The following is a 27,699-nucleotide window of genomic DNA, read 5'->3' on the forward strand; positions in this document are numbered from 1 at the left end:
GAATATATATATATATATACACACACCTGAGTCTCACACGTTTTTGACATTTCCCATTTACATTCTTTAAGGCAGTAAATTCAGTCACCATGGACCCTCTACCTACTGTCTTCCAGTTTCTACAAATACAAATTGCTGGCACTGAGAGCCGAAATGGGATCTGAAGCGCACCTAGTTAAAACAAATAGAAAAAGTACAACTATGGAAAAGGATGACATATAAGATGTTCTAGTAACAAGTTACTGGGGATGACAGGTGACGGGGAGCTAACAAATGAACCATTTATGTTTTGGGGGATTTTTGTGCATTGCACAGGACTCATTTATGCAGGTAAAGAAATAATTAGAGTTAATGCTGAACTACATGCACACTGAAGTGTCATGCAAAGTTACGTGGAAGACAAAAAAAAAAAAAAAAAAAAAAAACAGGTTTGAAGCCACTTCTGTTGTATTTGCCATGTGCCTTGAACACACCAATGCAGATCTCAGCATCTTTCCAGCACTTGCCATTTCAGAGCACAGCTACCTTGGTTGGATTAGCTCCGAACAGATTGCACACAATTATATCAAAATTAAGCAGGAACTCTCAAACACATCAACTCACTAAAACAAAAAGTCACTGGGCTCCAAACAGAACTGAACGTAGATTTCGAGATCCAATAGATCCAGTTACATGTTTGCGGCCAGTTGGATGTTAAAACAGACAACCTCTGGCAGAAAATGTACTATGTATAGGTCTGTGCTTCCATCCCTAATACAGGTGTTGAAATTACGAAGTTCTTGAGAGCCAGGGTCTGCACGGCTGGGTTTCTGTAACAAAACCCTCCTTAAGGATGGCCAGGGGATTACAGCTTATGGTAGGAGTCTTAATGCACTGACACAGCAATGCACGAATGAGCGCATTGGCCATCGCTGACATGATGAAGGCCTTGTGCCACGCGACTCATGAAAAGCTACACTAGAAAGTGAGGGAGGTCAGGTGGGGAAGGAGCTGGAATGACACAAAGTCCCACCTTTCCCATGGAATGCAGCAGGGGGGATTCGTAGAGGCAGAAAGTGACAATTTGCCAGCAGACAAATCATCAAATGGAACGGAATTATTTTAGTTAAAAGCAGAGAAAACATAAGGTTTTAATGAACATAGATGAGAGTGCACTGTGACAGCAAGCACAACTGAAAGATGGGGAATGATGAGGAAAGAATTTCTAAATTCAAGGAAAGATTCACAGGCACTCTTACACGGATCCAAACCACACGTCACCTTCAGATCCCACAGATCATTAAGGGCACGTTTCATTTCCATTTGATACACCTATAAGCAGCTTTAAAACAAATTAACATTCTTCCTCCCTATAGCACAGCAGTAGAAACAGCAGAGAGATGACAGACCGTAATCTCAGAAGCTGTAGTTCACCTCACTTTCATCACTGATTCATTTCTCCTAAATTATGCAGCGAAATTTACACCTTCTGAGAAGAACTGCAAACTAATTAAGGACCTGGAAAAACAACAGAACTGAGACTAAAATACAAAGGCAATAGCGAACGGAAAAGAATACAAACTTTTAACCATCCTTTTCCATACGTGAGCAACAGATGCAGAACCTGAGAGACGTCCAACTCAGAACACTATCGCCTCAGTGCCAGAGGGTGCAGGCAGCTCACGATTTTTCTACACAGAAGCAAGACTTCAACTTATATTTATCATACATAATTAATATTAAAACCAAAAATATTTTACAATAAATGAGACATTCCTTCTCAAGCTTCTGGCCTCACGCTAAGCACGTTACTGGGTATCAGAAACAAATATTCTTTACCTGCACACTAACTGAGCACACAAAGGGTTTTTTGGTTTGTTTTTAACCCTTCTCAGAAGGGCACAACACCAGTCTAAATAGGGCACCGTGAGAGGTACGCTACCCGTCCCAGCTTGGTAATCCTACCTGTCCCAGGCCTGTAATTTTGCAATGACACATCCAATGTAAACCTCCAAATGAATCCTTCCTCTAGCCAAACAATTTCACACTATTCTCCTTTTAAACCTCTAATCTGGATTTTAACAAGATGTACCGTTGACACTACCTGCACAGCCAATTGCCAAGGTTCAGATGAAGATTTAGGTGAAGACTTTTTTTTTTTTTTTAATCTGTACTTGTTTATCTAAAATGAGCACCATCCCATACCATTTCTTCCAGTTATGCCAACATTGAAGTTTAGCAAGTTGCCATCCTCTTTACCGAAACCTCAGAAAAGATCTCATTTCTAGCGTCTTCCAGAAAAGTCGGTTTATCATTCCAGCACTGAACCGCAAGGGTTTTAAAATAATTTTGAAGGGTAATCTGCCCATGCTGTCCCTATTTCAAACAGACCAATTTTCTGCCCGTTTTGTGTTTTAAAGAATTGCATTTACCTTTGCAGATGTTTCAGAAAAGCATCCGTAATGTTTCTTTAGAGTCAAAAGTATCTACTTATGTTCTCAAATCCATTTTTTTTGTTCTCTCCACATCTTAACAATCACGTATGGCCCCTTTGCAGTCTAACAATTAAATTAGCAACCCTTCTGGAGTATCCTCTCAGAGCAAAAAACAAACCAGCTTGCTGCATTTCCACAGGTCTTATTCATAAATAAATATCTGGCAGTCTGCAAGTAAGAAAAGGATGAAAAGGGATCAGGTAAACACTAGTTGCAATAATAAAGCTGCTGAAGTTAAACAAACACAGTTCGTTTTTTTCTTATTTAATAAATAATATCAAAAAGTGAACCTTTTTTGTTACATTATTGGAAAAAAACAGTTTCTTATCTAACTCCAGCAATTGTACAAGCCATAATGAAACAGATTTAGTTTGGAAAACCAGCTTTTTGGGTGGACATTCCATATCCCGTGTTAAGTGGAGTCCAGCGTGCATGGCCTCACAACTAGTGATGACTTTTCCACTCCTGGGCTTGGTCTTCTTTTGTGTTGTTCTGGTTCCACAGATGACCTCACTGTTCATGCACAAAAAAACGACCAACCAAAAAAAATAAAACCATCCAAAACAAACATATTCCTTGGTTAACATTGAAAAGAGCCCACAAAAACGTGGCACGGTTCAACACCTGATCAAGTCATAACTACTTTTATGATCTATCATCGTACAGATGTTCAATTATGTTTGTCACATCAACAGTAACATGGCATTTATCTTTAGCCTTGTAGAAAAAAATGAGGCCTGATATATGCACATATACACACACACAGTACACTTGACAAAAAACACTTTTATGTGGTTTACATTTCACTTTTATTTAATCCTCAAAACTGCCCATATTGCAGGGTTTTTCTTGATGAAATATGGAACTGAGCAATTAATTCTACAAAATTATGGTAAAAATTTGCTCATTTTTCTACCTTATTGCTAAGAAACTTTACAGGTGCACAGTTTGTAAAAATAACCCTTTTAAGACTGAATGTGTACACATGCTACAGGACTTAAAAAAAAAAAAAGACATTAGCATAGCACCTCCATATGGGGCAAATGCAGTGTTGAACACAGAATGCTTACAAGGTCAGAACTGTTTGTTTATTTTACAGCTTCTAAAGGGAACAAATTGTTCAGTCCTAAAAGGGTTAAGTAGAAACCCTAAGATACTTTTTCTAACAAAGCTGCCACTCAATCCCACAGTACAGTGCTTGAAAACAAAGTCAAAAGTCTGGCACAGGAAAGTATACACATTTGTTCAGTACTCATAAACACAGCTGCTTTTGAAAGAAAGTAAATAGTATGGTTAATAATTGAAGAGCATCTAGTTTCAAGATGGACACCTCTACGGAGTCTTTTAATCTACAAGTGGGTAGCTTACTTTTAATAGACATTTTGTTTCACTTGGCATTCATATTTTGTATATGGGGAATTCACAGATTTATGCCTCGAGTTCATGTCTTTTCAGGTAACCATTCTGATCTTACAAGTCTGTGCAATGAAAAGAAGTACAGAATATCATTATTAACACAGTTGTGGGATGCCCCCAGGGCACATAATTAGGAAAAACATCAGCAGCAGGTTATTAAAGACTATGCTAGTGTTGAATTCTGAAACGCAGTTCCAAACAAAAGAAAACAAGAAAAGGCAGAGCTAAATTTGAGCACTTAATTTGCTTTTGCATCCTACAGTTGGAACTATAACAACATTCTGAACACAGACTCAATTTCTATGTATACAGAATTAACAGCAGACTTAACAGCTAGACTTGAACAGTTATAACTGTTTCATATTGAAACACTCTAAAAGTAGTTTTATCAAAATGCTGAGATATTGTTAATATCATGAAAATTGGTTAACAGCTCACAAGGCCAATAAATGTAACAATAACACCCCACAGGAAAAGGTTCAGGAAGATAACATATCTGAACAACTGGACATCTGAACAACAGTAAGGACCTGGAAGACCATTTCTGTACTACAAAATAGCTACTGGCAACAACAGAGCCACAAGCCCAAGGGAAAAATGGGGTTTAAAATAGTTTTGTAAGCACAACTTAATAATCTGTTTTTCACCCACTAGGCTGTAGTGTGTAGAACAGCAGAAATTAGGCTAAGACATCAGGTTCTTTACAAGTCAAGGAGTATCATAATATATCTATTGGGCGAAATTATTGCAAATAAAGAAACTGAATATAAAAAAGTATTGCATTTATATGTAAAAAACTTTAAATAATGAGTATAAAAGCAGGTGTCAAGTTCTGAAAAGCTATCTAAAATATTCTCTGAAGGTTAAAAGGCTTGTTATGCTTTGCCTACTGTGTGTGTATCATGGTTTGTTCTTGAATAGCCTTCTAAATCCGATACATGTATCATGTATTTTAATTCTGATTAATGATGAAAATCTGTGGCTCTTGATTTAAGCAGTACTGTAAGATACTTATGTGCTTTGAACAAAAATGCTGAAATGATTCCTGCCACAAAACGATTAACATGAAGTTTTATAGCACATACACAAGTAAACAGATTTGCAAGTAAATGCCAGTAAACAGTTTAAAACAGAGATAAGGCCACAATGAATTCTGCCCTTGGTCACTGAACAGAGATGAGGTGAGGCAGTATTCACTAGTGCTAAGAACCAGCATTGTGACTATGTCATGGGAATAAGTTTCATAACACAGAAGAGCAAATATGAAGGCCTGTGGTAGAATACAAGCACATTTTAAAAGGACAGTGGCACTGATTTCAACTATTTAGCTAAATATGTTTTACAACTGATTTCTTCCTTTAACCACATCATTTTCACATGTACAACAGCACTAAAGCAAACAAGTAGAATGGAGCGTCGGAGTACACACACACGGTGCAGACAATGCTTTAAAACGGTGTGGGTGTTGGAACTGGAGTAAGTGGTCAGACAAAAACTCTGTGAAAATCGCCAACAGGTAAGCTTGAAAGCAATGCACTGTAGGAAGCCACAGGTTCACATTTACACAGTAGTTGTGGCTCACGCTCAGGGTACAGAAAAGGCTGAACACACCATAACATCTGTATTTTGGCTTTTAAAGAGGAAGATCACGCTATCAAAACTTGTCCTATGAGTCTATGCCTAGTTCTGTGACTACAAATGAACTACTGGAATATATTTTCAAATACAAATGAAACAGGCAGGTCTACAAGGAGGGATAAAACATGGCAAAGTCAAAATGAAAAACAAACACAACAACCAACAAAGTCAAAGTGCAAATGAGCCTTAAATTTATGATGGAGAGAAGACTTGAACGTTGCACAAGCTGTTGGCAGGGAAAGAGAAACCCACAGGAAACAAGGATGGGAGGAGTTGACATCTTCATAGTGCTTTTGCAATTTTCTATTTGCCCATTTCCCAGTAATAAAATTTACTTCTAGTTATTACGGTATGATCACTTCACAATGAAAACACATTCTCGATACAAGTGGTACGCTGAAGTCTGGCCTAATTTACGGAACAGTATGATGAAAAACATGCTTTTTGCGATTCTCAGTGATGAAGGGCATCAGCTACCAATCCCGTTTGCAGTACACACTTCTCATGATATTTTAGTTACATGCCAACAAGACAGAAGACATGCTGCCAAATGAAGTTATTGGGAACATTCCACTTTTGAAATAAAACATTTAACTTACACTTAATACAAATTATGTACAAGATTAGAAAAACCTGAACAGATCCTGAAACATTTTCAGATGCAATGACTGTGAAAGGAGAGGGGGAGTAACCCAGTAACAACCCTTCAAAAACACCAACATATGCCTGTGACACGAACAATCATTAACATGACTGCTTCAGATGCCACTTAAAAAAACTCACGTAATGTTAGAACCTCAAGAATTATCACTATAAATACATATTTTAAAAAAGGAAAACAGAAATAACTATTAACAATGACTGAAAACAGAGCACTAAAGTTAACATACATTGCATGTATTGCAGGCAAGGCAGAGGCATTTTTTAAAGCTTTTGCACAGACTTCATATAATCTTAAAAAAAATATGCTGGCCTTTACAAGGTTCTACTTGCTGAAATAAAAACAATTTCAGTTCATAAAAAGTCACAAGACTTCAGTTTAAAAAAAGGAACAGTTCCAGCCACAGACCAAAAATATATATATTTTTTTAAAACTGGAAGAGTATGGTAATTAGATTATACAAGCATGGTCAGGCTTGGAACCTGAATATACTTCAGAGCAAAAGCTCAGAGGAAAAAAAATATAAACTATTTGGTAACAAAAGTGTACTATATGTTGTGATACAAAAAAGGTATGGTGAAAATGTACCTTTTATACTAAAGCTTATACAAGTTCCTTGGTCCATAAAAACTATGTTGTGTTCATGTTTTCTAGTTTGCTCAACATGTATCCCAGCCACATTTTTATTTCTTGCCCATTAAAAAAAAAAACAGCTGAAAAATAGATTTTCAATAAAGTTCTTATGTTTCGGATCTATTTTTTTTTATTGTGGCTTCTATATTAAGATCAGCACTTGCAGGTAACAAGGTTCAAAATAATATCACCTAAAATGGAAAGGTGTTTTCCCATGAAACCACAAAAATTGTTCAGTTCTCTTGAATGTAGCACTTAAAAGTCAGTTAAAGTCCAAACAAACAACGGTAGTTAGGAAACCACAGTTGCTGTAGATGATGTGACGTTGGTTGGATTTGTGCTGACATTCGTGTAACTTCCCTCGCTGTTTGCAGTTGTTTCACTGGAAGCCATGAGGCTAGAGTTGGCTCTGAGGATTGCTCCAGCAGCACTGCAGTGCGGTCGTGGCCCTGGTTCCGGTGTGTATGTAAAGGTAAGGCTGGTGGAGTAAATTATGCCATCGTTACGGACCAAAGTTACTGGAACTTGGACTGGTTGACGGACCCACCTCCAACCCTCTCGAAATGCAGAAATATCTGGAACAACGCATAGCATGCTCTCTGCACATCTGAAAAACAGGAGAATCAACTGAGTATAACAATGCTTACAGAATGAGTATACACTGTGGAAAGCATCCAGTAAAACGTAGCCACTATAAAAGCAGCAGCAAATACAGTACCTGTACATGGTTTCAGCTTCCACATCCCCGAACCAGACACGTAAATTTGGAGTGAAGTTCTGTCCTGTAAGTTCCAACATTGCTACATCCCCGCCACCATTCAACTGGATTGGGGGTGAGCAGAAAAGAGAAAACCCACAAAAAATTAATAAAGACAAGAAGACCCTCAAAAAAACTTCACAGTATATACAAGAACTATAAACTACGCTGTTTCTATTAGCTGGATGAAACTGAAATAAACAGACCCGCACAACTGAATTGTCAAGTAAACTCTTCAAACAGATACTGCCAAGTAATTTGATATCCTGTAGGGATAGCGACCATTTAAAATAAAAAAGCAAGTATGGCTTTGAAAACAAAGAAAAAAGAATCTTTCTGAGAATACGTTAGAAGACCAAGTTTTTCAACAGTGGGTGGCTCATTTCTTAATAAGGTTTCAGTCTGCCTCCATTTAATGCATAAATAACTGTTTTAAGAGTCAAAATCAATTCCTAAATAAACAAAAGTCCTAAGGATATCACCATCCCAGTATTTTTAAAAATAAAACTCTTAACATATTAATAACAGTATTAATATTATTGCTGTGATGGATATGCTCACATATTCTGAAACTTAACTGAGAAAAATTATTGCAACATAAAGCAATTTTACCATTTATAAAGTTAGTATCAATGTTTTCCTACAGTAGCCTCCAAAGGTGCTATGAAGGTGAAATCGGCATGACAAAAATAATCTCACATCAAAGAGCTTATAAAAAATGTAAATACATAAATCACTTACTTGAAGACTTTCTACAACAGGCACAGGTGTCACTGGAGCATGGACCGGTCCCATCCCCTCATAAAATGTGTACTCTGCTTTATCTGTGCTAATGATTGTCCAAGAAGCTCCGTCATTAATCATTTCTTTATTTGGTTCTTTTGGGCATGGAGTGGCCTTAGAAAGAAAGTTTGAAAACTGATCTGTAAAATTGTTTGACAGTCATAGAGCTAAAAAGCATCTCAGTCATTAACAGTGTCTATTAGTTCAATAACACGTTTTCCCGTTTTTCCTCTAACAAAATACACTAGGGAAATAGTCACATACAATTCAACAAACCTAACAGAAACACAAACTTCTGAGAGCATTTTAATTCTCACCTATGACATAGCCGCCTCTCCAACCTTCTTGAGTTGGATTTATTTAATAGTTTTCATTTCAGTTCAGCTTCCCAAGTTTTAACATTATTCAATAGCCATTAACAAAACCTGCAGCAACTAGAAGTAGGTATTTTAGTAGGACCTTCTGTTAGTGACAAAGTGACCAAAACAGCCACAGACTGACAGGGAATACTTTTCATTGCATGAATGTTACCTGGCCAATTGCCAAGACTTTTAAGACTTTTTTTTTTTTAAAGTTGTTCACCTATAAAATGATGGAAAAAACAAATTCATATTTCAGTGTTTGTGCAAAGACGTGGGAGAAGCTGAAATGACAACCTTGCAAATGGGTATGTTATGCTACTTCGTTATGGCAGCAGAAGCCTCTCTGAACAATTCCATTATCCAGCAACCAACAGCACACAGGTTAAACGCAGAAAAAAAGATGGACTGAAAAATTTTAAGTTTAATACCTAAATTCTGTTTGCTTCCATAAAGCTTTAAGTGCATCTACGTATATAACCATAGACTTTACTATTCAGAACTGGCAGATAAACTTCACGGATTAGATAAACTAGCACAAATTGTCTAGTTCAGATGAACGGAAGTCAAGATCAAAGCTGAATTTGGGTGGACTCTTCATTCTGATATGATGAGGTTAAAAACTATTGAAAATGGCTTTCAAGAAAAGCCTGCAGCAAGAGTAGAAATACAGATCTTTCCCAGCTCAAGACTCAAATGATCTTATTAGAAACAGATGAAGCTTCTAAATTACTAGCCCAACTTCTAAAGAGAAACTATTGTATATTATTTTGACAAAGGACATTTTCCACGCAGGTAGACTACAATTCCTGTTGGCACGAATGGACTAACATGCTTCAACCCGTAACAAATAAAAACAAGGCTATCAAAAATGAACGAGCCTGTACATCATCCTTGACTTGTCCCTTCAGACCTGACTCAAAATGCCACAGAATTTGTTCTGACAACCCTGCTATGTTGAAGAATCATTTCAAGAACACGTTACTCCTCCTGTCACAGAAATCCTCAGAAGACTACAAGAGAAACATTTGTCTTTGCCATTTTCAAGTATGGCAATTTACCTTCAGGCTCTTTTTCTGTTTTTCCCCCAAACTTTCCTAACTTTTTCAACAGGCAGCACCGGAAGGTCGAAATGCTCTAAGGCCAAGCTTAGTACCTCACGAATTGTCTAGTTTCACATGGAGACAGGATGGGAAACAAACTGCACAACATTAATAAAGGAGAAAATTCCCCAAGGACTGGTAAACGCAAGTCAAAAGGAGTCAAAGTCATGGACTAAATGGCTACAAAATGTTACCAAAGGCAGAGTCAGGGTTGTAGCTCTTAATCCTTTTTTTGTAGGTTCATGCTGTACTGCTAGCTTTCTATAGCCCTTCTGCTTTAAGCCTTTAGTTTCTCCATACTGGGCTATTTTCATTCATCCATTACAACTGTCACCCTAAAGTGTGTTTGTTTTTTTTTCCCCACAGTGACCACAGACTGGCTAGGCACCTGCTATAGGAACTATATTCAGCAGTCAATACTCAGCAGGTGAAAGATGCCACACATGCTTTTTTCCCTTTCTCGGTCTTCTGGTCTAAAGGAAGAAAGAAATAAAACAGGATAAAACAGTCTTTCTGGCCACTGGCAGGAAGAGTTTATCTTCTGCCTTGATTTCAGTTACCGAAGAGTGATAACAGCCTGATGTGCAAGTTAACAGATGTTATTAAACAAATAAAAAAAGCAGGTACCAACTCCTCTAAAAAAAATAAAAAAATCCTAAGAGTGGGTTGTCCTTTTACGTCAGCTCTACTCTCATGGAAAATTCAGAACTCTTATCAGACTGGGCTCTGCAAGTGTTGCATAAATTGTAGAGTGTTAGGACGTCCCTGCAGGCCCCTGGGCATTTCCAGGATATTGAAAGTAAGGCAGCTGTCACAGAAGCAGGAGTTGCTTCTTCATTCAGCCCTTCCGTCAGGGTAGTTTGAGAAAGATCAAACAACAAGGCTGACTCCAAGTTACTGCAATTCCTGTTTCATTGCTTTCTCTTCGTCCTGACAAAGACCCATTCTGCTTTACGAGAAAGTACTTCAATAGATTTATTATCTCTGCTATCCACTAGGGGAAGAACCACTACATGTGGCCACTACTGATCTGTAGGTCATGAATGTTTCCTGAAAATATGAACAAAGCATCTCATATTCTTTCCACTGTCCCAGTTTAGGATAGAAGTAAATTGAGACTTTACCAATCTTTCTTTTCCCTTCCCTTAAATTAAGGGAAATCTTTAAAAAGTTTGATTTCCACTTTCCTGCTTCTACCTTTCTTATCCTGGATGCCAGAGCTCATCTCCTAAGTAATTCCCGAATGTTTCCTGAGTGTGGTGATCTTCCTGGGGCACATTATCTCTCAAATCCCTTTTGATATTTGAGCTGCCCTGGATTTTTAAAGAGAATATGCTGCAATACTCAGATGGGCTTAAATCTGATGGAGGTCTTATTATTCTAATGGGAATTGCCATCCTAAAAGTCTGCTAAAAGCATGATAACATAAATGAGACTAAACCCAGTTTGTTAGCGTATTATATGAGCTGTCAGAACAATTGCACACTTCTTTTTTTTTTCCTTTTTACAGCTATTCCTTGGGGTTTGTTCCTGTTAAAATAGCTCATTAGGTATATTTTTTTCCCACCTGCTGGAGAAACATTATTGAAGACAGAGATGGCTACATTCTTTAGGGACAAATCAAATTTCCGTGTCTTTACAAATCACCATGGTCAACTGCCTTAACTGTCTGTATGTTTATGCTCTTAGCCAAGAGCAAGACAGTGTAACACTGCTAAGTATATCATGAGATATGACTATAATGAACTCTATTATGTCCTATTTGCTGTAAGCTAGAAGTGGGCAGACAAATAAATGGTGCAACTCCACTAGCATGTCAACTTGTTAATTCACAGTATTCTGTGTTTCCATTTCTTCCACTGAAGAAAACAGAAATTCATTGTCTAGACAGGTGTGGAAGAGGTTATGGGGAAAGAAAAAAAAACATTTTGGAAAGAGAAAGATAAAAGGTGTTGCTTTCCATCCTCTGTCTTTTCAAAACAAAATATTAGACTCATCCAAAACCAACTGCAAAACTGGCATTCATACATATTTTGGGATTATTTGGGAAAAGTCTGCAACCACACTTCTCATCTATTCAAACAGGTTTAAACAACTCACTTGAAACTGGATTATTCTCTCCTGGGAAAGGCACAAATACATTCTCTCAGTGTCTTTAAGGTAAAACGCACACTTATGGAGCTGCGATACTGGATCATCTGCATCCAATAACGCTGTTTGTTTATCTACTTTTCGAATTATCTGTGAATGAAATTGTACATATATGTTTAGGACAATCTCTGTACTTCATTATGTCGACAATTACATACGTACTATTAGTAAAAGAGGTTGTATTTTTCAAGTTTCCATGCCACCTGTTTTAATACCAACATCAGATTCATAATTCCTAGTACTTCTGCAAGGATACAATATTGAAGTGACACTCAGTACTACTGCTTCAGTGTGTTGCAAGCATATATATTTTAAATTTTTCCCCACTCTTACAGCAAAAAGCAAGTGCAGGCTAGAGCAAAATCTACTTTTGTTCCATTTCTTGATACAAAAGAACAATAGATCAGGTATTAACAGGCTTCTGTCTGCAGAAGCACATGCTTCTACCATCAACAGCATCAAGAATGTTATGGCAGACTGGCTAATGAACCAAAACAGCTGAAAATAAGGATTTACTTTAAAGGTATCGAGATGTCCTTAAGTACACTTTTGGAAACACAACTATCATAGTATATCTTAACAGCTGGTTATTAAATACAACTTAAAGGAAACTGCAAAGAACAATTATTCCTTACAAGCTGGCAGGTCTGTGCAAAAATATATGCTAATTTAATTCAGAGCTGTTACACTTATAAAAAATTAAGTTATTCCCTTACAGACAGTCGAAATGGGTAGCTCGGAATTTTAACTCAACTTCTAGAAAAAAAGTCTAATACTTCATCATGTCATGCAACATCAGCAGAAGCAGCAGCCATAGTGCCTGAAGATTTCTAAACCAACAATTAGAAAGCCAGCCATGTCTTCTGGGATTTCTAATGGTAATAAATGGTATTATTTGCAACACAATTTTCAAGGTTAACTTGTTCCTCACATCAACTTGCAATGTCTGCAAGTTACCTTGAAATTGCATCACCTTCAAATCACTCTTGTAAGGCAACACTTCTAATGTTTTCAATAGCAAACATAACAGAAACATTGAGCCTGATTTGTTTTAATCTGCAAATCTATTTCTACCTACAAATAAGGTTTCTGGAATCATAAATGATGGCATCTACTTCAGGCAGAAGAAAACATTAACATGACGCCCACAAATAAAATGAGATCCCTCTTACTGAACCTGACATGTGCTGAACCAGATCAGTAATAACTGGGTCTGGATTTGTGTGTCAAATAACATGATTTTTTTTTTTTGAGATTTATTTATATTATCATTTTATACCATTTAATAAAAGTAGTCTACTTTATTTTTTAGCTGAGTTTGATATTAGGTCAGAATTTTGCATTATGGTCTAAGAAAGATACCTCTAGGAAGGGGAAGAAAAACCTTCCTGTAGAGAAGGTTGGTTTTATATTAGCATATTTAAAAGAAGTTCACAAAATATCTCATAGGAAGCATGGTTTATTATTAGTCAAAAAATTCCATTCAGGACGGCATTAGGTGCAGAAAACAGGAGAAGAAATTGCAATTCTACTTAAATTTATTTATAAATAACATTACTGTGTATCCATTGAGAAAAGATTTTTTTAGTTCACAAATCTTAAGATCTCAACCAATTTTCTATCTGTGACAAATGGTTGAAAGTTTCTCATTTGTTTTAAAATCATTCTAAATGTAGTTCCAATGTTACATATTTAATACAGCATTAGTAAATGAACAAAATGTTTTTGCAAGATGTTGGTATAATGATGTAGCCTTAGAAGTACATACTTGGTTTTGGTTTGCTTTTAGTTTCACATCAGCAGAATATTTTTTAATCTGTGCTGAACTCAACAAATGCATTGTCCTACAGGTTATAAAGTCTTTATTCATCTATTCAATATTGAAAGTATTTTGCTACACTGTGACCTACATTACTGTTTTTAAAATAGACTTGAATTTTCTTAAGTACAGCGTGCAGATTAACCTACTTTGTTAGGTTTGAATTTTGAAAAAATAATTCCCTGTGCTTAATTTACAAGCTGTTCTTTACTTACAGAAGTAATATGCAGATACAAAGAGAAAAATATGCTTTTATTAAAATGAATGCCGTTTTCCATATAAAACACATATTACTAAAAGGAAACATATAAAGCCAAAATTGTAAACAATGCAAAACCAACTATGCAATTACTCTAACCATCTACTAATTAATTATAGCACTGGAGAAATTAAACTGTACCAGTCTTGGGAGTGCCATGCCAGTAACTGAGCATACAAGTTTGACAGTCTGCCCATAATGAATGTAGCCGTCTCTCACTGTGAATTCTTCTCCTTCTGATTCATCATCATCCACTGCACGAAACAGGAAGTTCCACATTACTTGTTTTAATAAACGTTTTTCTTGATATGAGGAAAATTTAATATCATACTATTACATCAAATGCACACTCAGTAACAAAACAAATCTGAGCTTGGGCAATTAATAAGGAAGAAAAGTGCAGGACTTTTTTGTGGGGATGGAGGGAGGGAAGATAAAAATATATATTCCTTCATTTTTACTTACAGAGGTGAATGTAAAATGCTCCCCACTGTTGTGAACTGGCATGGAAATTACCGCCTTCTACGTGCAAATATCTGGTGCTAACTGTTTGGGATCGAAGTCTATTAAATAGTGCCACTTTTGTCCCTGATGCAATACATACTGCAAGGAATACACACAGACTTCAGATTATAAAATTACTTCACTGTTACACAGAAAAGTAAGAAAAAGTCACAAATACAATAAAATAAACTAACAAATAGTGGAAATCAAGAAATAACTCTCACTTACTAGTTAGATTACAGAATATTTGTGACAGACCAAAAATAGCCACAAAATTACAAGTGGGTAACGCATAGGGGCTGTTCTCCAAAGACATGCTAGTTCACAAAATTATGCCACTTGGCCAAATTGGCCAGTGCTTGCCAGCTGATTTTTTTTTTTTCTCTTCACAGCTTTCAAATAATTGATTATTTGAACAGAAGCTTTAGCTTACCCTTGAGAAGTACTTAGACTACTTTCAGTGACCATCACATTTGAAGTATAAAAAAATGTTCTTACAAATGACAATCAATTCAAAGGAAGACAGACACAAGTATATAAAATTGTAACCATGCAACCTGAAATTTTCTCAGATCTGAACTTACTTATCAGTCAAAAGGGAGAAAGGCTAAGTCTGCTCCCTAAAAAAAATTCAGCGACTCTCATTTGTCATGAAAACAGGCACGTTTCTTTTACTTGGTTCACATTTACTACTGAAGGATGCTTGGTTCATATTCACTGTCCATCAAAACTATCTGTCTGAATACAAAGTCAACAGTGCATACTCTGAGCCCACGGGCGTGAACTGCACAGCACCAGACCGCCTTTAGTCATGTGGCAAGCTAGCGCCCCGAGATCCACATTCCATAGGTGAATGGGTTCCAGCCCAACACAGATGGAAGAGCCTTTTAAAGCACTAGTGAAGAGAGAGAGAAAAACAAACAAAAAAAACACGGCATCTCTTGAGGTGCTCCAGTGGTATGCAGGCAAAAAACTTTGGAGAAAAATTAAAAGTCTTCCCAATTGTACATTAGCACCAGAGATATCTTTAGCTAAAAACATGGTAAGCAAGTAAATCTGGGTGAAATATCACCATGCAGATTTCTTAACCAATTATTTAAAAGTGATCATGCAAAACATATTAAAAATCAAAACAATATGAAATGGCATGACACAGTAAGAAGGTGGCTGTGACGTGAAGAGGCGCAGTGTGGGTAATGTATGTTACTCTTACTACAATATGAAAGTTACCTCTTTGCTACTGGTCAAAATATCCTAAGCACCAGATCACAGCAGCTTAAGGGATTCAACAGCTTAGAAAGCTGAGATAGAGCACTCTTTATGCATTTGCTTACAAGGATTTCCTCCTCGGAATAAAGTTTTTGGTGAACCTTTTATATTACTAAGTAATTGTGACTGCATAAAACCCAACGGTATAATCTATATTGGAACACTTTAAAATATACTCCTGTACAGTTCTGAAGTAAATTAGAAAAAAACAAATTGAAAATTTTGTTGTATTTTACGTTGTAGTCAAAATCTCTGAACACATAAAAATGAGTAGGAAGCAAAATGAATTACTACATAAAGAAAAGAACTGCAGAATACTTACAGTCTGCATTTTTCAGTGACTGTTTCTTTTTAGAAGGCTTGGAGATGACTTTGATTCGTTTACTGAGGAACACACCGATGTCATCACTATTGCCATAGAACATTTTTACTGATAACATGAAGTGCTTTCTCTTGTCTGAATCTGATATGTATAGCGTTTTGGCAGTGCAATAATTCTGTAGGTAAAAACATACAGTTGTTTCTTTTTTCAGATTAGCCCAGTTCAAGAAGCTATACACACCTTTGTGAACAAAACTGGAAACTGACGTATTATTTTCTAAAGCAGATCAGAAATTGCTTTCTCCATCTCTTCCCCCTACTGACAACACTTCATTTTTTTTTTCTAATTCGTATGGAACACTTCCAGATGAACATTTTTTATGAACTACTGTTTAGCTTTGTGAAGTTTAGCATCTGACTTCAGTACTTTAATTTCTTTCTAAATACCCTTACTAAGGCTAGAAAGCAGATGATTAGAGCCTGTAGCTGTATCAAAGCCACATCTGAGTGGGTGAGAGCACTACTAAAAATTACATTCAAGTAGAGCTATAAAGGCAGTCAGTATACAGCAGACATGCACAAGCTGCTGCTTGGGCAAAAAAATGCATTGAAACAAGCTTTCATTGAAAAGATCAGAGAGGATTGAGTTTTGAAGTAAATGGAAAGTTACTAATAGCTAAATGTCTGAACTAGGTGACAGCAAGAGCTTAAAAATCTCAAGAATAACTGTTATTATCTTTCATTTTAAGAACTGAGTACTCAGAACCCCCACAAAAACAGTGTCTATCTTGGCATAACAAGCACGTTTCTGAGAAATTGTACTATAAACTTTAAAGCTGTAACATCTTCAGTGGGATTATGTGAAATCATGTGTTTAAGCTACAACATACACATGGTATGTATTTTGAAAAAACTCCTCAAGTTAGTAGCTGCTCGTGGAAGCAACTAGCCAGATTTCAGAACAGTTTAAAGAATCTGTTCAGACCCAAATCATCCATCTAATTGTGGTGACCTAGTCACTGGCTTCCATGGCAGCAAAATAAAGAACTGAATCAACAACCTACAAATGAAAAGTTAGTACCTTGCTATGATCCCATGAACCAAGTCCACCAACTGAATTGTCCTATATTTTGCAGGTATTTTTAAAACCACTTAGGCAGTACCTGCTAGATGGAAGTTACAATAAGCCAGTGCATTCCTTGAAAGATGCACCACGTAGTTATGACATCCTTTGCGGTAATCTGAATGTTTTATTACACTTCTACCTTTCCTTCCAAGTTCAGCTGCTGCATTTCTTGGTCGCTGTTTCCTATCCCAATGAAGGCGCAGGGTTGTGACTCTTGCTCAGTACAACCATCCCGTTCCATTTGCTCTTTTTTTTTCTTCCATCCACTGCCCATAAGATACACACATGGAGGGGGACAAAAGAACCTGAAAATGAAAAATGAATTATGACATTACAACCAATTTTTAGGAAAAAGAAACAAACATTGAGACAAAAACCATAGTGGGCCCAAAGCTTTCTCAGTCAATTTACACTTTGTATGACAGCTTATACATGCAGGCCCTTCATTTGCCTTGAAGATTTTCTAAAATGCAAATCAAAAAAAAAAAGAGAAAAAGCAAGGAAAATTAGCATTAGATGCGCTGTCATTGAGCATCTATCCAGTTCAATGACAGCTAACAGCATCTGTATAAAATGAAAACACTTTTTACCTTTACAAAGGGAAAATTCTCTTAAAGAAAGTAGAAAGGCCTTAAAAGTGATGATAACGTTTTGCTTTTATAGGTGATTAAAATGATTAAGACACACAGTACTGTTCCAGAAACTAATTTAATGAAAAATTGGTGATTACAATCCCTAAACATCTTTGGTTTCATCATTAGTAAAGGAGGGAGTTTATTTTATCCAAGCATAAATCTCTTTTAGGTGATTTTACATCTTCATCAGTAATCTTGAAAAACAAGATTTACTCTTTAGCAGCACTGAGTGAAGTCAGTCTAAATACTACTTAAAGCATCAAGTTCAAAAATAATTGCACTATTACAATACCAATATTAGTCTTGAAGTTTCTGCAAAATGTTAAAAGGCAAATCCTATTTGCTTTTGGGTTGAGTTTAGCCAACAGCTGCAGTGTTTTTATCATCACTTAGTTAAGATCAAAGTTGAAAAAGCAGAAGAACTACTGGTATATGCTAGTTATGGAGGAAGCTAAAGAGGCATGAAGGGAAAGGATAACTGAAAAAGTTTCTAAGTATTCTAATTAAAATTGGAATATAGTACTTAATTTGGCACTTTTGAAATCCAAAGAGGACTCCAACCTTATTCCTGTAGGTAGGTACAATTTTTTGAAAATTTGGCCTGGAACAACTAAGTTCATGCACAATTTTTCTTAAATACTATGTTAACCTTAATTAGTGTAAGTCAGCTTTTGTATGAAATCAAGCTTAATATACTTCAGCACTTCAACTATTCAGCACTATTAATAATAGTGCTGAATAGTGCTGAATAGCACTACTTAATAATTCAAAACCAACAGAACTAAATGATCTATTCCCTCCATTATGATAATCCACTTCAGCAGAGACGTAGCGTAACAATTTTTTGCTCCTTTTATTGCCTTCACACTGCTGTGAAGGACAGAAATTTTGATAAATATGGAATTGGGAGCTACTGGAAAGCCACTTGTAGTGGCTTTAGATTCAAACTTTAACAATTAACTTTTTTCTTGTGTTTATTGCATCAGTATTGACTATTTGCATTTCATTTTGGGGGGTAATTATGGGTCAGATGAAGACGGATTTTTTTTTCTTCCAAACATGCAGAACATTAACACAGCAGGTAGAAACTTGCCAATTTGCAAAGCAGATGTTTCCTGATGAATTGTCAACTTGAAAAACTACACAATAAACTGCCTCAAAAAAATTAACAGCTTAACAGTAGTGACACAAGAGAGTACTTCCACTAGCCCAGCCTTTGGTGACAAAGCTGAAATTTATAGTTATCCGACATTAGAATGCATGAGTCAAACTACTGCTCTAAGCAGAGTTCTGAACTTTGAAAATCACTTCAAATAGAAAGAGTAAGTGGTAATTAACTCTTATATGACAGCATACAGCATATATACAACACCTTTTTGCTTATTATATGCTTTTTGCTTACTATCTTTTGCTACCTGACATCTTTTCCAGCTTTCTTTGTGAAGATGCTGAATGATGCAGCAGGGAGTATTTAAGATCACCATGAGTATCTCAGACACTAACACCCTTCCCTTCCTACTACAAAGTTTTCTCCTCAAAACCAGTAATGCATTTTCTACTTCTCAACTGCATTTATTTAAAAAATTAGCTCAGCACAGATTACATGAGCTCATTTCCCTCAAATGCTTCTTTACCTTAAAGGAAAGATGACCTTAAAATATCTTATGTTTGTAATGACAATTATGTTCAATGTCATTACGTCAGCTATGTTCAATGATAATGGTAACGTCACGGAAGAGTATTAAAGTGCAAAGTGTTTACTTTCTGCAGAACAACCTTATTTATATTCCTTACATTCCCAGCTCTAGATGTGAATACAATAGTTGTTGTTAAAAATCTATTCTGAGGATCACCTAGTGGTTGCTAATTTCTGGCACGTTGTAGGAAAGCACAAAAAAAGAAAAAGCAAAAAATAATACCTTTAGCATTACACGGAGAAAATTCTGTCTGCAGACATCTGTGATCATATTTAAAGAAATGTATCGATATACACAGATATGTATGGGGCTGGGAAGGAAAGGAGGAGAAGAAATAGTCCCACTGATAGACTGGCGTGGGGTCAAGCAGGACAATGATCAAATCCAAGTGGTGTTTAGGAGGCCTGCTCTACTTTGGCATCCCAGATGGACCACCACCGTCTTGTTTCCCCAGCGAACAATGCTTTTCAGATGGGGGCTATGAACCAACTCCAAGGTTAGGAAATGTCACGGGGTTTTGTTTGGTTTTGGGAAACTGGAAGTAACAGATGCATCTATTCAAGAGCTTGTATTTTGGAAACGCACCTGGACTGGCAGAAAAACATTTCACATAGTCAGCTTCTGAACCGTCAAACTCCAATGACAGTCCAAGACCCCTTCCGAGCAGAACAGTGTTAACAGAAGCATTCCACCAACTTTGCGATCAACAACTGTAAGCTATATCCAATTAAGACATTATATACAGACTAAAAATTGATATCAGCATTTAACAGAATAATACTTAGCAAAAAAAGAAACCAAATTTCTCAAGCTCTGTATTACAAACAGCTATAACACCATAAAGAAAGCAGCACACATTTTCTTTTCTTCCTTGTGTAGTCTTTTTATTTATATTACTTGTCAAAACACCAAAAAAAAATCCTTAAACTTTTTCATATCTATTTGCATTTCAGCTTTATTCTAAACCAAGTCCTTTACATGACTACGGCCGCTAGGTGGCAATAAAGACCTGTAAGAAACAGGCTTTAACCCACTGATGAGAAAAGCCACAACAATTACAGCTCTTTCTAAATTGAAACTGAGAAAAACATTGGAAAACTTTGGATTACTGAACAAAGAAATAAACCTTTAACTTAATTTTAAGTTATGTTAAAACTACAAAACGAGAGGAAAGAGTGAACGACCATGATTTTGATGGGTTTTCTTATGTGTCAGCCTTCAGATACAGACAAGCACAGCTCAGGGGCTTTTTACTTCTTCTTTAAAACCCCAGGAACCCACGTATAGAAAAGGTTAACTAACAATTTTCTATGCAGAAGTGCGAATAAAAGGCACAAGTATCCTCCTATTTCTGATTTTCACAGAGTATTAAAGAATGTGTCTGAAATGTATAAACTGCTAGGAAGCGTTTCTCCTTAACAAATCATTGCCCATGTAAATAGGAATATAGACATCCATGAGAGAGGCTGCCTTTCAGTGAGATGGAAAAAAACAAGAAAGCAAATCGCCTCCCCAGAACAGTTAATTTAGGTAATTTCCAGTGTTACTGATGGGGAAAATGGCAGGACAATGCTTGGTGGAACAAATGAAACTGCTCCTCCTTCAACAACCTTTGATTTACAGGGCCTACCTCTTTTTTCTTTAACCACAAGCTAAAGTAAGACTGAGTGGGAGGCAAAAATTATTCTGAAGTATTAATCTGACCTATAGCAAAAAGAAAATGAGAGGTGCTGGGGGGAAAGGCAGCTGCCTCTGGTTCTTCTGAGCTTGGTCAGAATTTTCAGTACAGAAGTAATAGTGGAAAACCACGGAGGACGTGATTTCCTCTTTGGATTTATGATATGTTCTCTTAATACCTCTTCTCTGTGCCACGAATGGACTGGTAATTCCTTGCTGAATGAGCAGTAAAGCAAAAAAGGGCATTCCTCCACGAGGTAAACACCTAACAACTTGATCTGGAAACCGCATGAGATCTGATCAGCTCTTTAAGCTCATTCAGTACTGGAAGTGAAGTAACCAGGAACAGCTTCATCGGACAAAACCCACTCCGTGCTTGTTAAAGCCTCATGGCAAGGTACAGATTCAGTACCTGCTATTTGCTGATTTCAGGCACAGTGACTGGCTGAACCAGGAAAACGTTCTGGGATACCGGGTTAAATATACAAAGTACTTTTGGCAACCTATCCCCACAAGATGTAGCTGAGAACAGAGTTCTTGTGGACACCCCATTCCTCAAGCAGAGACTGCCTTCTCTGTGATGCCCCAGCTTTGTGTCTCCCAAGGATTTGTTACTGGTGTAACCAAACTGACTGGCTGTTTTAGACTGAGCTACAATTGGCACTGATGTCAGCCAGGAAAGATCAGGGAGAGGATCAGTCTCCAAAAATTAAAAGGCCTCCACCATTTGCCTTCTTTCAGTACAATTTCTTTTCGACCAAGGAACGGACGCAGCACTACCAACTATATTAAGGCTACAAGCTTAGAAACGCAGTACAGGAAACAGAAGCAAGCTGTTACTCATTTCTTCTGACACATCCAGCCCACCAGACTGGAAACCGAATGTTTTTCACAGCAATAACACCAAGCTGAGGTGTCTAAAGGGAGCTCCCCTTTCTTCCAGACGACTTCAAGGGTAGAACAAGATAATTTCTAGTGGTTTCCGAGTCTTGACTGCAACAATCAAAAGAGAAATAGGAGGCAAAATCTGCGATAATTGTTTTTAATCAGACAGTCACCCAAGGAGAGGGCAATATTCCCTCAGCCCCTTCAGCCGGCTGAAGCCAATCAATGCAGAGAAACATGGCACTTCAGGTAGAGGAGCTACCCTTACTGAACCTGCCAAGAGAGGAAGGGGCAGGAAGTAAAATCAAATCAGGTTATGACATTGCTACCTAGCTGTGATGCACTCGATGCTCTTTTAAAACCACAGGGTACTGTTCCCTAAGGTTTGCTTTTTCAAAATGTCCAAGTCATCCCTCTGTTCATCTTCTGGAAGTCAGTGCCTTAAGGAGGATTTGGAGGTGTCTACTATGTTTTCTTTAACTCCAGGGTTCCATTAGCAGGGAAGTTTTTCCTTTGTACCAGTTGGTCAACTGGGTCAGGGCAGGAGGCTGTCAACTACCCACACTGCTCTGAGCATGCAAACACCCAGCAGTCTTCTCTCCTTAGGAGCTGGATGGACTGACAACATCCACTGAAGAACACAACACGAAATGAATGAAAAATAATGGGGTGCTAAAGTGCTGAGGATAAAGAAGTGCAGCCATGAGGTAAGCCCTAGAAAAGGCTACGCTCTCAACAACAAACGCAGTGCAGTGAAGGGGAGTATTTGAGCAGGACTTACAGAAGGTCCTTCACCAACAGCCGTAAAACAAGATGCAGCTAGAACATTTGCAGGCTAATCAGCAGTGATAATGTTTAAACTGGAACAGCATGCAGCCCACAAGTACCAGCCTGGCCCTCAGCCTCTGACAAACATCATCTTGGTATCCAAAACACTTGAGTCCTTCAAAGTGTTGAATGTTCACTGTTCAAACTGCATTCCTTGTGCTAAGAAGGACTGACTCTGAAGAGAGAAACCTCAGTGAATAGGAAGTATGGAGAGGAAGGAAGGGACACAACAAGCACAAGCCAAACACCCACACTTGTTAGGACTCAACATCATCTGAGCCTCTGTCAGCTGAATGCCTTTGAAAGATGACGGCCATCCAGCAGGAAACGTTAGGCAGAAAGTCTTTAATCCAGCTCAAAGCCAGCACCAGGCTTATAGCCTTCTGACTTCTTTGTTAAACTAAACAACAGGAATTATCGAACGAGCAAGGCTAATAAAAAACGTTCACTCAAAGAAAGAAGCCTCCCTTCATTAGCGCACCATTATTTAGGGACGAGTACCAGGAACACTCAAACTAATGCAGAAAGTCTCCACTATGTGGTAGCAACCTGGAGCTGTCTTTCTGTGAGGACACTTAAACCATAGCATATCATGAGAGATCTGTGCAGTCTACAACCCGCTTTCAACAGAGCATTTCACCATCTACTAAACCTCATCAAAACAGAGAAAGGCAGTTATTGCACCGGACTTTTAATTATACCATGCGAAGTTTAATAACGATAAATATCTTCCAACACTTCACAACAAACAAAGCTTAAAGAATGAAGCAGAAGCTGGAAAGGTGTTCCTTTTTTTTTTTTTTTTTTAGGCTCTATATCTCTGTAATTACTTAAGAGACATGCCATTTAAAGAAATCATTTTGTAGCTTTTTTTTTCCAAACATAGTGCAATATACCTTAATCTTAATTAATTATACCTTAATTAAAGTGCACTCTCAGTAAGTTTGCAGATGACACCAAGTTAGGTGCGTGTGTCGATCTGCTCGAGGGTAGGAAGGCTCTGCAGGAGGATCTGGATAGGCTGGACCGATGGGCCGAGGCCAACGGTATGAAGTTCAACAAGGCCAAGTGCCGGGTCCTGCACCTGGGGCACAACAACCCCAAGCAGAGCTACAGGCTGGGAGATGTGTGGTTAGAAAGCTGCCTGGCAGAGAAGGACGTGGGAGTAGTGGTTGACAGTCGGCTGAATATGAGCCAGCAGTGTGCTCAGGTGGCTTGCATAAGAAACAGTGTGGCCAGCAGGTCCAGGGAAGTGATTGTCCCCCTGTACTCGGCTCTGGTGAGGCCGCACCTCGAGTACTGCGTTCAGTTTTGGGCCCCTCGCTACAAGAAGGACATCGAGGTGCTCGAGCGAGTCCAGAGAAGGGCTACGAAGGGCTACGAAGGGCTACGAAGCTGGTGAAGGGTCTGGGGAACAAGTCTTACGAGGAGCGGCTGAGGGAGCTGGGCTTGTTCAGCCTGGAGAAGAGGAGGCTCAGGGGTGACCTTATCGCTCTCTACAGGTACCTGAAGGGAGGCTGTAGCGAGGTGGGGGTTGGTCTGTTCTCCCACGTGCCTGGTGACAGGACGAGGGGGAATGGGCTAAAGTTGCGCCAGGGGAGTTTTAGGTTGGATATTAGGAAGAACTTCTTTACTGAACAGGTTGTTAGTCACTGGAATAGGCTGCCCAGGGAAGTGGTTGAGTCACCATCCCTGGAGGTCTTTAAAAGACGTTTAGATGTAGAGCTTAGGGATATGGTTTAGTGGCAGATTTGTTCGTGTTAGGTCAGAGGTTGGACTCAGTGATCTTGGAGGTCTCTTCCAACCTAGACTATTCTGTGATTGTGATCTTTATGGATCAAAAACTGACCAGGTATAGCCATGCCATACTGAAGTCCAGTAGAAAATACAGTATTTGTCAGTAAAAACAGGTATGATATAGGTCTATGAAGATGTAGAGAAAACAAGTCACTTCAGAAATGGTATTTACTATTAAAACTTACTAAAACTTGATGGCATAAAGTAGCCTTAAAACTTCACTAATTTTTCCTCAATCCAGCAATACAAAAGACAAAAGGGCACTTTCTGCTATGAATAAACCATAAACAATTTAAAAATTCAGTAAAATAAAGTAAGCTAATTAACCATTCCATTGCACAAAGTACCTTGGGGGCACACAAGGATACAAGGATTTAATAACTAGAATTTTTGTTTATGCTGACAATCTAGATAACAACAGGACATCATTGCTGGTGCTTACAGCCTGGGAGCTAGCAGAACAGTACCAGAAATAGTCTAAAAAGTGGGTTGGTAATAAAATAAAACAAGTTTGAACTGAAGAAAAAAAAAATATTAGCATGTATTCCAAACACCTATTTCATCCCTGTACCAGAATGGCAATCAGATCACCATCATATTATAACAAGCATCCAACTGTTTTCATTCCCAGCCTTCTTTTGCAGAGCTCTGAAATCCTGCACATACAACTGACACATGGGGAAACTGAGATACCTTTCAGGAACAACCACGGCAGTGCTGAGCTAGGCAACTGAACTGCACCTCGCAAAATCCAGGTGGTAGAAGAATGCCTAATGTCACTTCGCAATCATTCCAAGCAGTGAGAAACGGATTACAGAGTGTTACCGGTACTCGAGAATTTAGGCAACCTATGTGCCAAAGGGACTTTCACAGCATCAAACGAAGCATACACACATATTCAAGGCAACAGGAATTTAAGGCAACACTATGAAATGCACATTGGAGCTCCCAGAAACTGTTAGGAGGTAATTTGAAGCTCTGTCCTGCAATCTTTAGAACACTTCTTTAAGTTTTCCAAACAATAATGGAACATTTAATAATCAAAACAATGTACTTTATCTTCTTATTTTCTCCCTTCTTCTGATGCAATTTGTTCTCCAACCTAATGAGACACAGGGCAGGTTTGCAGAATGTTCCTGCTTTCATGAGAACTGCTCCGGCCCCAGGAGAAGAAACTGACTGAAGTTACAAGCAAGCTGTTTCGAGATTTGCTTTCGTATCTGCTGGCACACACCTCATTTTTCTGGGACTAATGCGCTTAATTCCTCTGCAATGAGCCTTCACTATGCAGCTCTTGAATGACAACAAAAATCTGAGAGGAAAACAGACTGAGGTATCTACATTGCCATCGTTAAGCTTTGGCTGTTAAATTTGCTGCAATGGGCTGAAGTTATTTACTGCTGGTAAGGCCTTGCATTACAACTCTTTTGGAGGGCAGTGAGCTACAGAGGGCCGTGTACATAAATACACAGTAGAGCCACAGCACACTTGCCTGCTTTTGTGCACTTCCTCCTTCCCTGACTTCCCATTTGATTTTCATCAAGAGTCTCAGAAAGATCTAAAAAGCACTCAGAGTAAGTAAGCAAATGGAGCTGCAGAGCCTGGACACTGCTCAAAAGAAAAGATTTAAGACCCTGGCTATCAGGGAAGAGGACACATCTTGGAACAGAATTACCCAGGCACAGAATACTGACGAACAATTGCATATACAGTCTGCACCTCCATGATCCGGAAAAATCAGGAAACGTGTTTTAGATTGGTAGTATTGAACAGAGAACTTCATAGGCTTAATTCTACTATATTCCTGTTTACTAACATTTTCCTAGGAAAACGAGTTAAAATCTCCAATCTCAGAAAGCTGTAAAAATCAATGATGTAACGGTAGTTACACAACAATGGGGGAAAAAGGTTGAAACTTCAAACCCATTAACTTGCAGAACATGCTCTTCTGTGGTGAAGAAACATTAAAAATCCAAAGTATCTGAAAACTCCTAAATGAACACGATCCTATTTATTTTAGTGAAATTCAAGGTAGGAAAGTAACATTTATAATTAAAGACAATTCTATTTCATCCTGAGAGGACTAGAATCTGTATATTAAGAGTCACCCTACTTGCTTCTACCCCTCATGCAATAAAAACATTGTATAGAGAAGACTACAGGAAATTCACCTTCACATAAAAAGCATTCCTCCTCACATCTTCCTGCAGGGTCTGTCCCCTACTTATTATTGTAAATTGTACTGTATTCATTTTTGTAAGAGAATGTTTATCACAACCATGAGGCTATCAATTTCTCTCATACCAATTTGAAGTTACTCAGGACAAAACTCCACAAATAAATCACCAACAAGCACCTTCTTTACTCCAGGCTTAAAATGCAAATTTACAGTTAGACATACTAGTAGTTTTAATTTGCTATGAAAGACTGAACTATTAATAATGGTGAAAACATTTAGACTTTTTAAAAAAATATTTGATTGAAAGTTAGTCAATAGACTAAGGTCATCATTAAACTAATCTGCAAAAAAAAAGTTAAATTACTTCTCTGATCATTATGATGTGTTCTTTCTGCTCTTCAAGATAGCACCCATAACTAAGAAATCCAATTAGCAGAAGACTAGATAGAGAAACAACTGCATTATGTTGGGATAGGATGGGACAGGATGTAAAGAAAAGCATCCAGCCTTTCACCCAGTCTTCACCTCTCTCTTATAAAAAGTAAAAGGTATAAGGAAGAACCTCCTTGAACATCACATTATCAATGGAGCCATTTCAATTCTGTGGAAGAAAAATTCCGCCCACAGAGAACCCATTGGCAGGAACTGGCATCACTATGTTGAATGTAACATGCTGCAAACCTGTGGCATATTTGTATGATTTATATGGGCACCTTTGATTTCAGTTA

The 27,699-nt window shown here is 37.8% G+C and overlaps 1 protein-coding gene across 4 annotated transcripts in view; it reads right to left on the bottom strand.

Annotated features, from left to right (window-relative positions):
* Positions 1-3,264: 3,264 nt before the first annotated feature.
* The window catches only part of RBPJ (recombination signal binding protein for immunoglobulin kappa J region), a 151,525-nt gene continuing 127,090 nt past the window's right edge, over positions 3,265-27,699 (bottom strand). For all 4 annotated transcript variants that reach the window (XM_035324759.1, XM_035324760.1, XM_035324761.1 and 1 more), the window contains exons 4-11: positions 17,413-17,578; positions 16,149-16,323; positions 14,519-14,656; positions 14,195-14,307; positions 11,925-12,065; positions 8,321-8,476; positions 7,541-7,644; positions 3,265-7,429 (exon numbers count right to left, since the gene is read on the bottom strand). In XM_035324759.1, the coding sequence (XP_035180650.1) occupies positions 7,114-7,429; positions 7,541-7,644; positions 8,321-8,476; positions 11,925-12,065; positions 14,195-14,307; positions 14,519-14,656; positions 16,149-16,323; positions 17,413-17,578 (1,309 nt within the window). In that variant the 3' untranslated portion in view covers positions 3,265-7,113. The remainder of the gene's footprint in view (positions 7,430-7,540; positions 7,645-8,320; positions 8,477-11,924; positions 12,066-14,194; positions 14,308-14,518; positions 14,657-16,148; positions 16,324-17,412; positions 17,579-27,699) is intronic.

Source organism: Oxyura jamaicensis, chromosome 4 (genome assembly GCF_011077185.1).
Source record: "Oxyura jamaicensis isolate SHBP4307 breed ruddy duck chromosome 4, BPBGC_Ojam_1.0, whole genome shotgun sequence".
NCBI lineage: Eukaryota > Metazoa > Chordata > Aves > Anseriformes > Anatidae > Oxyura > Oxyura jamaicensis.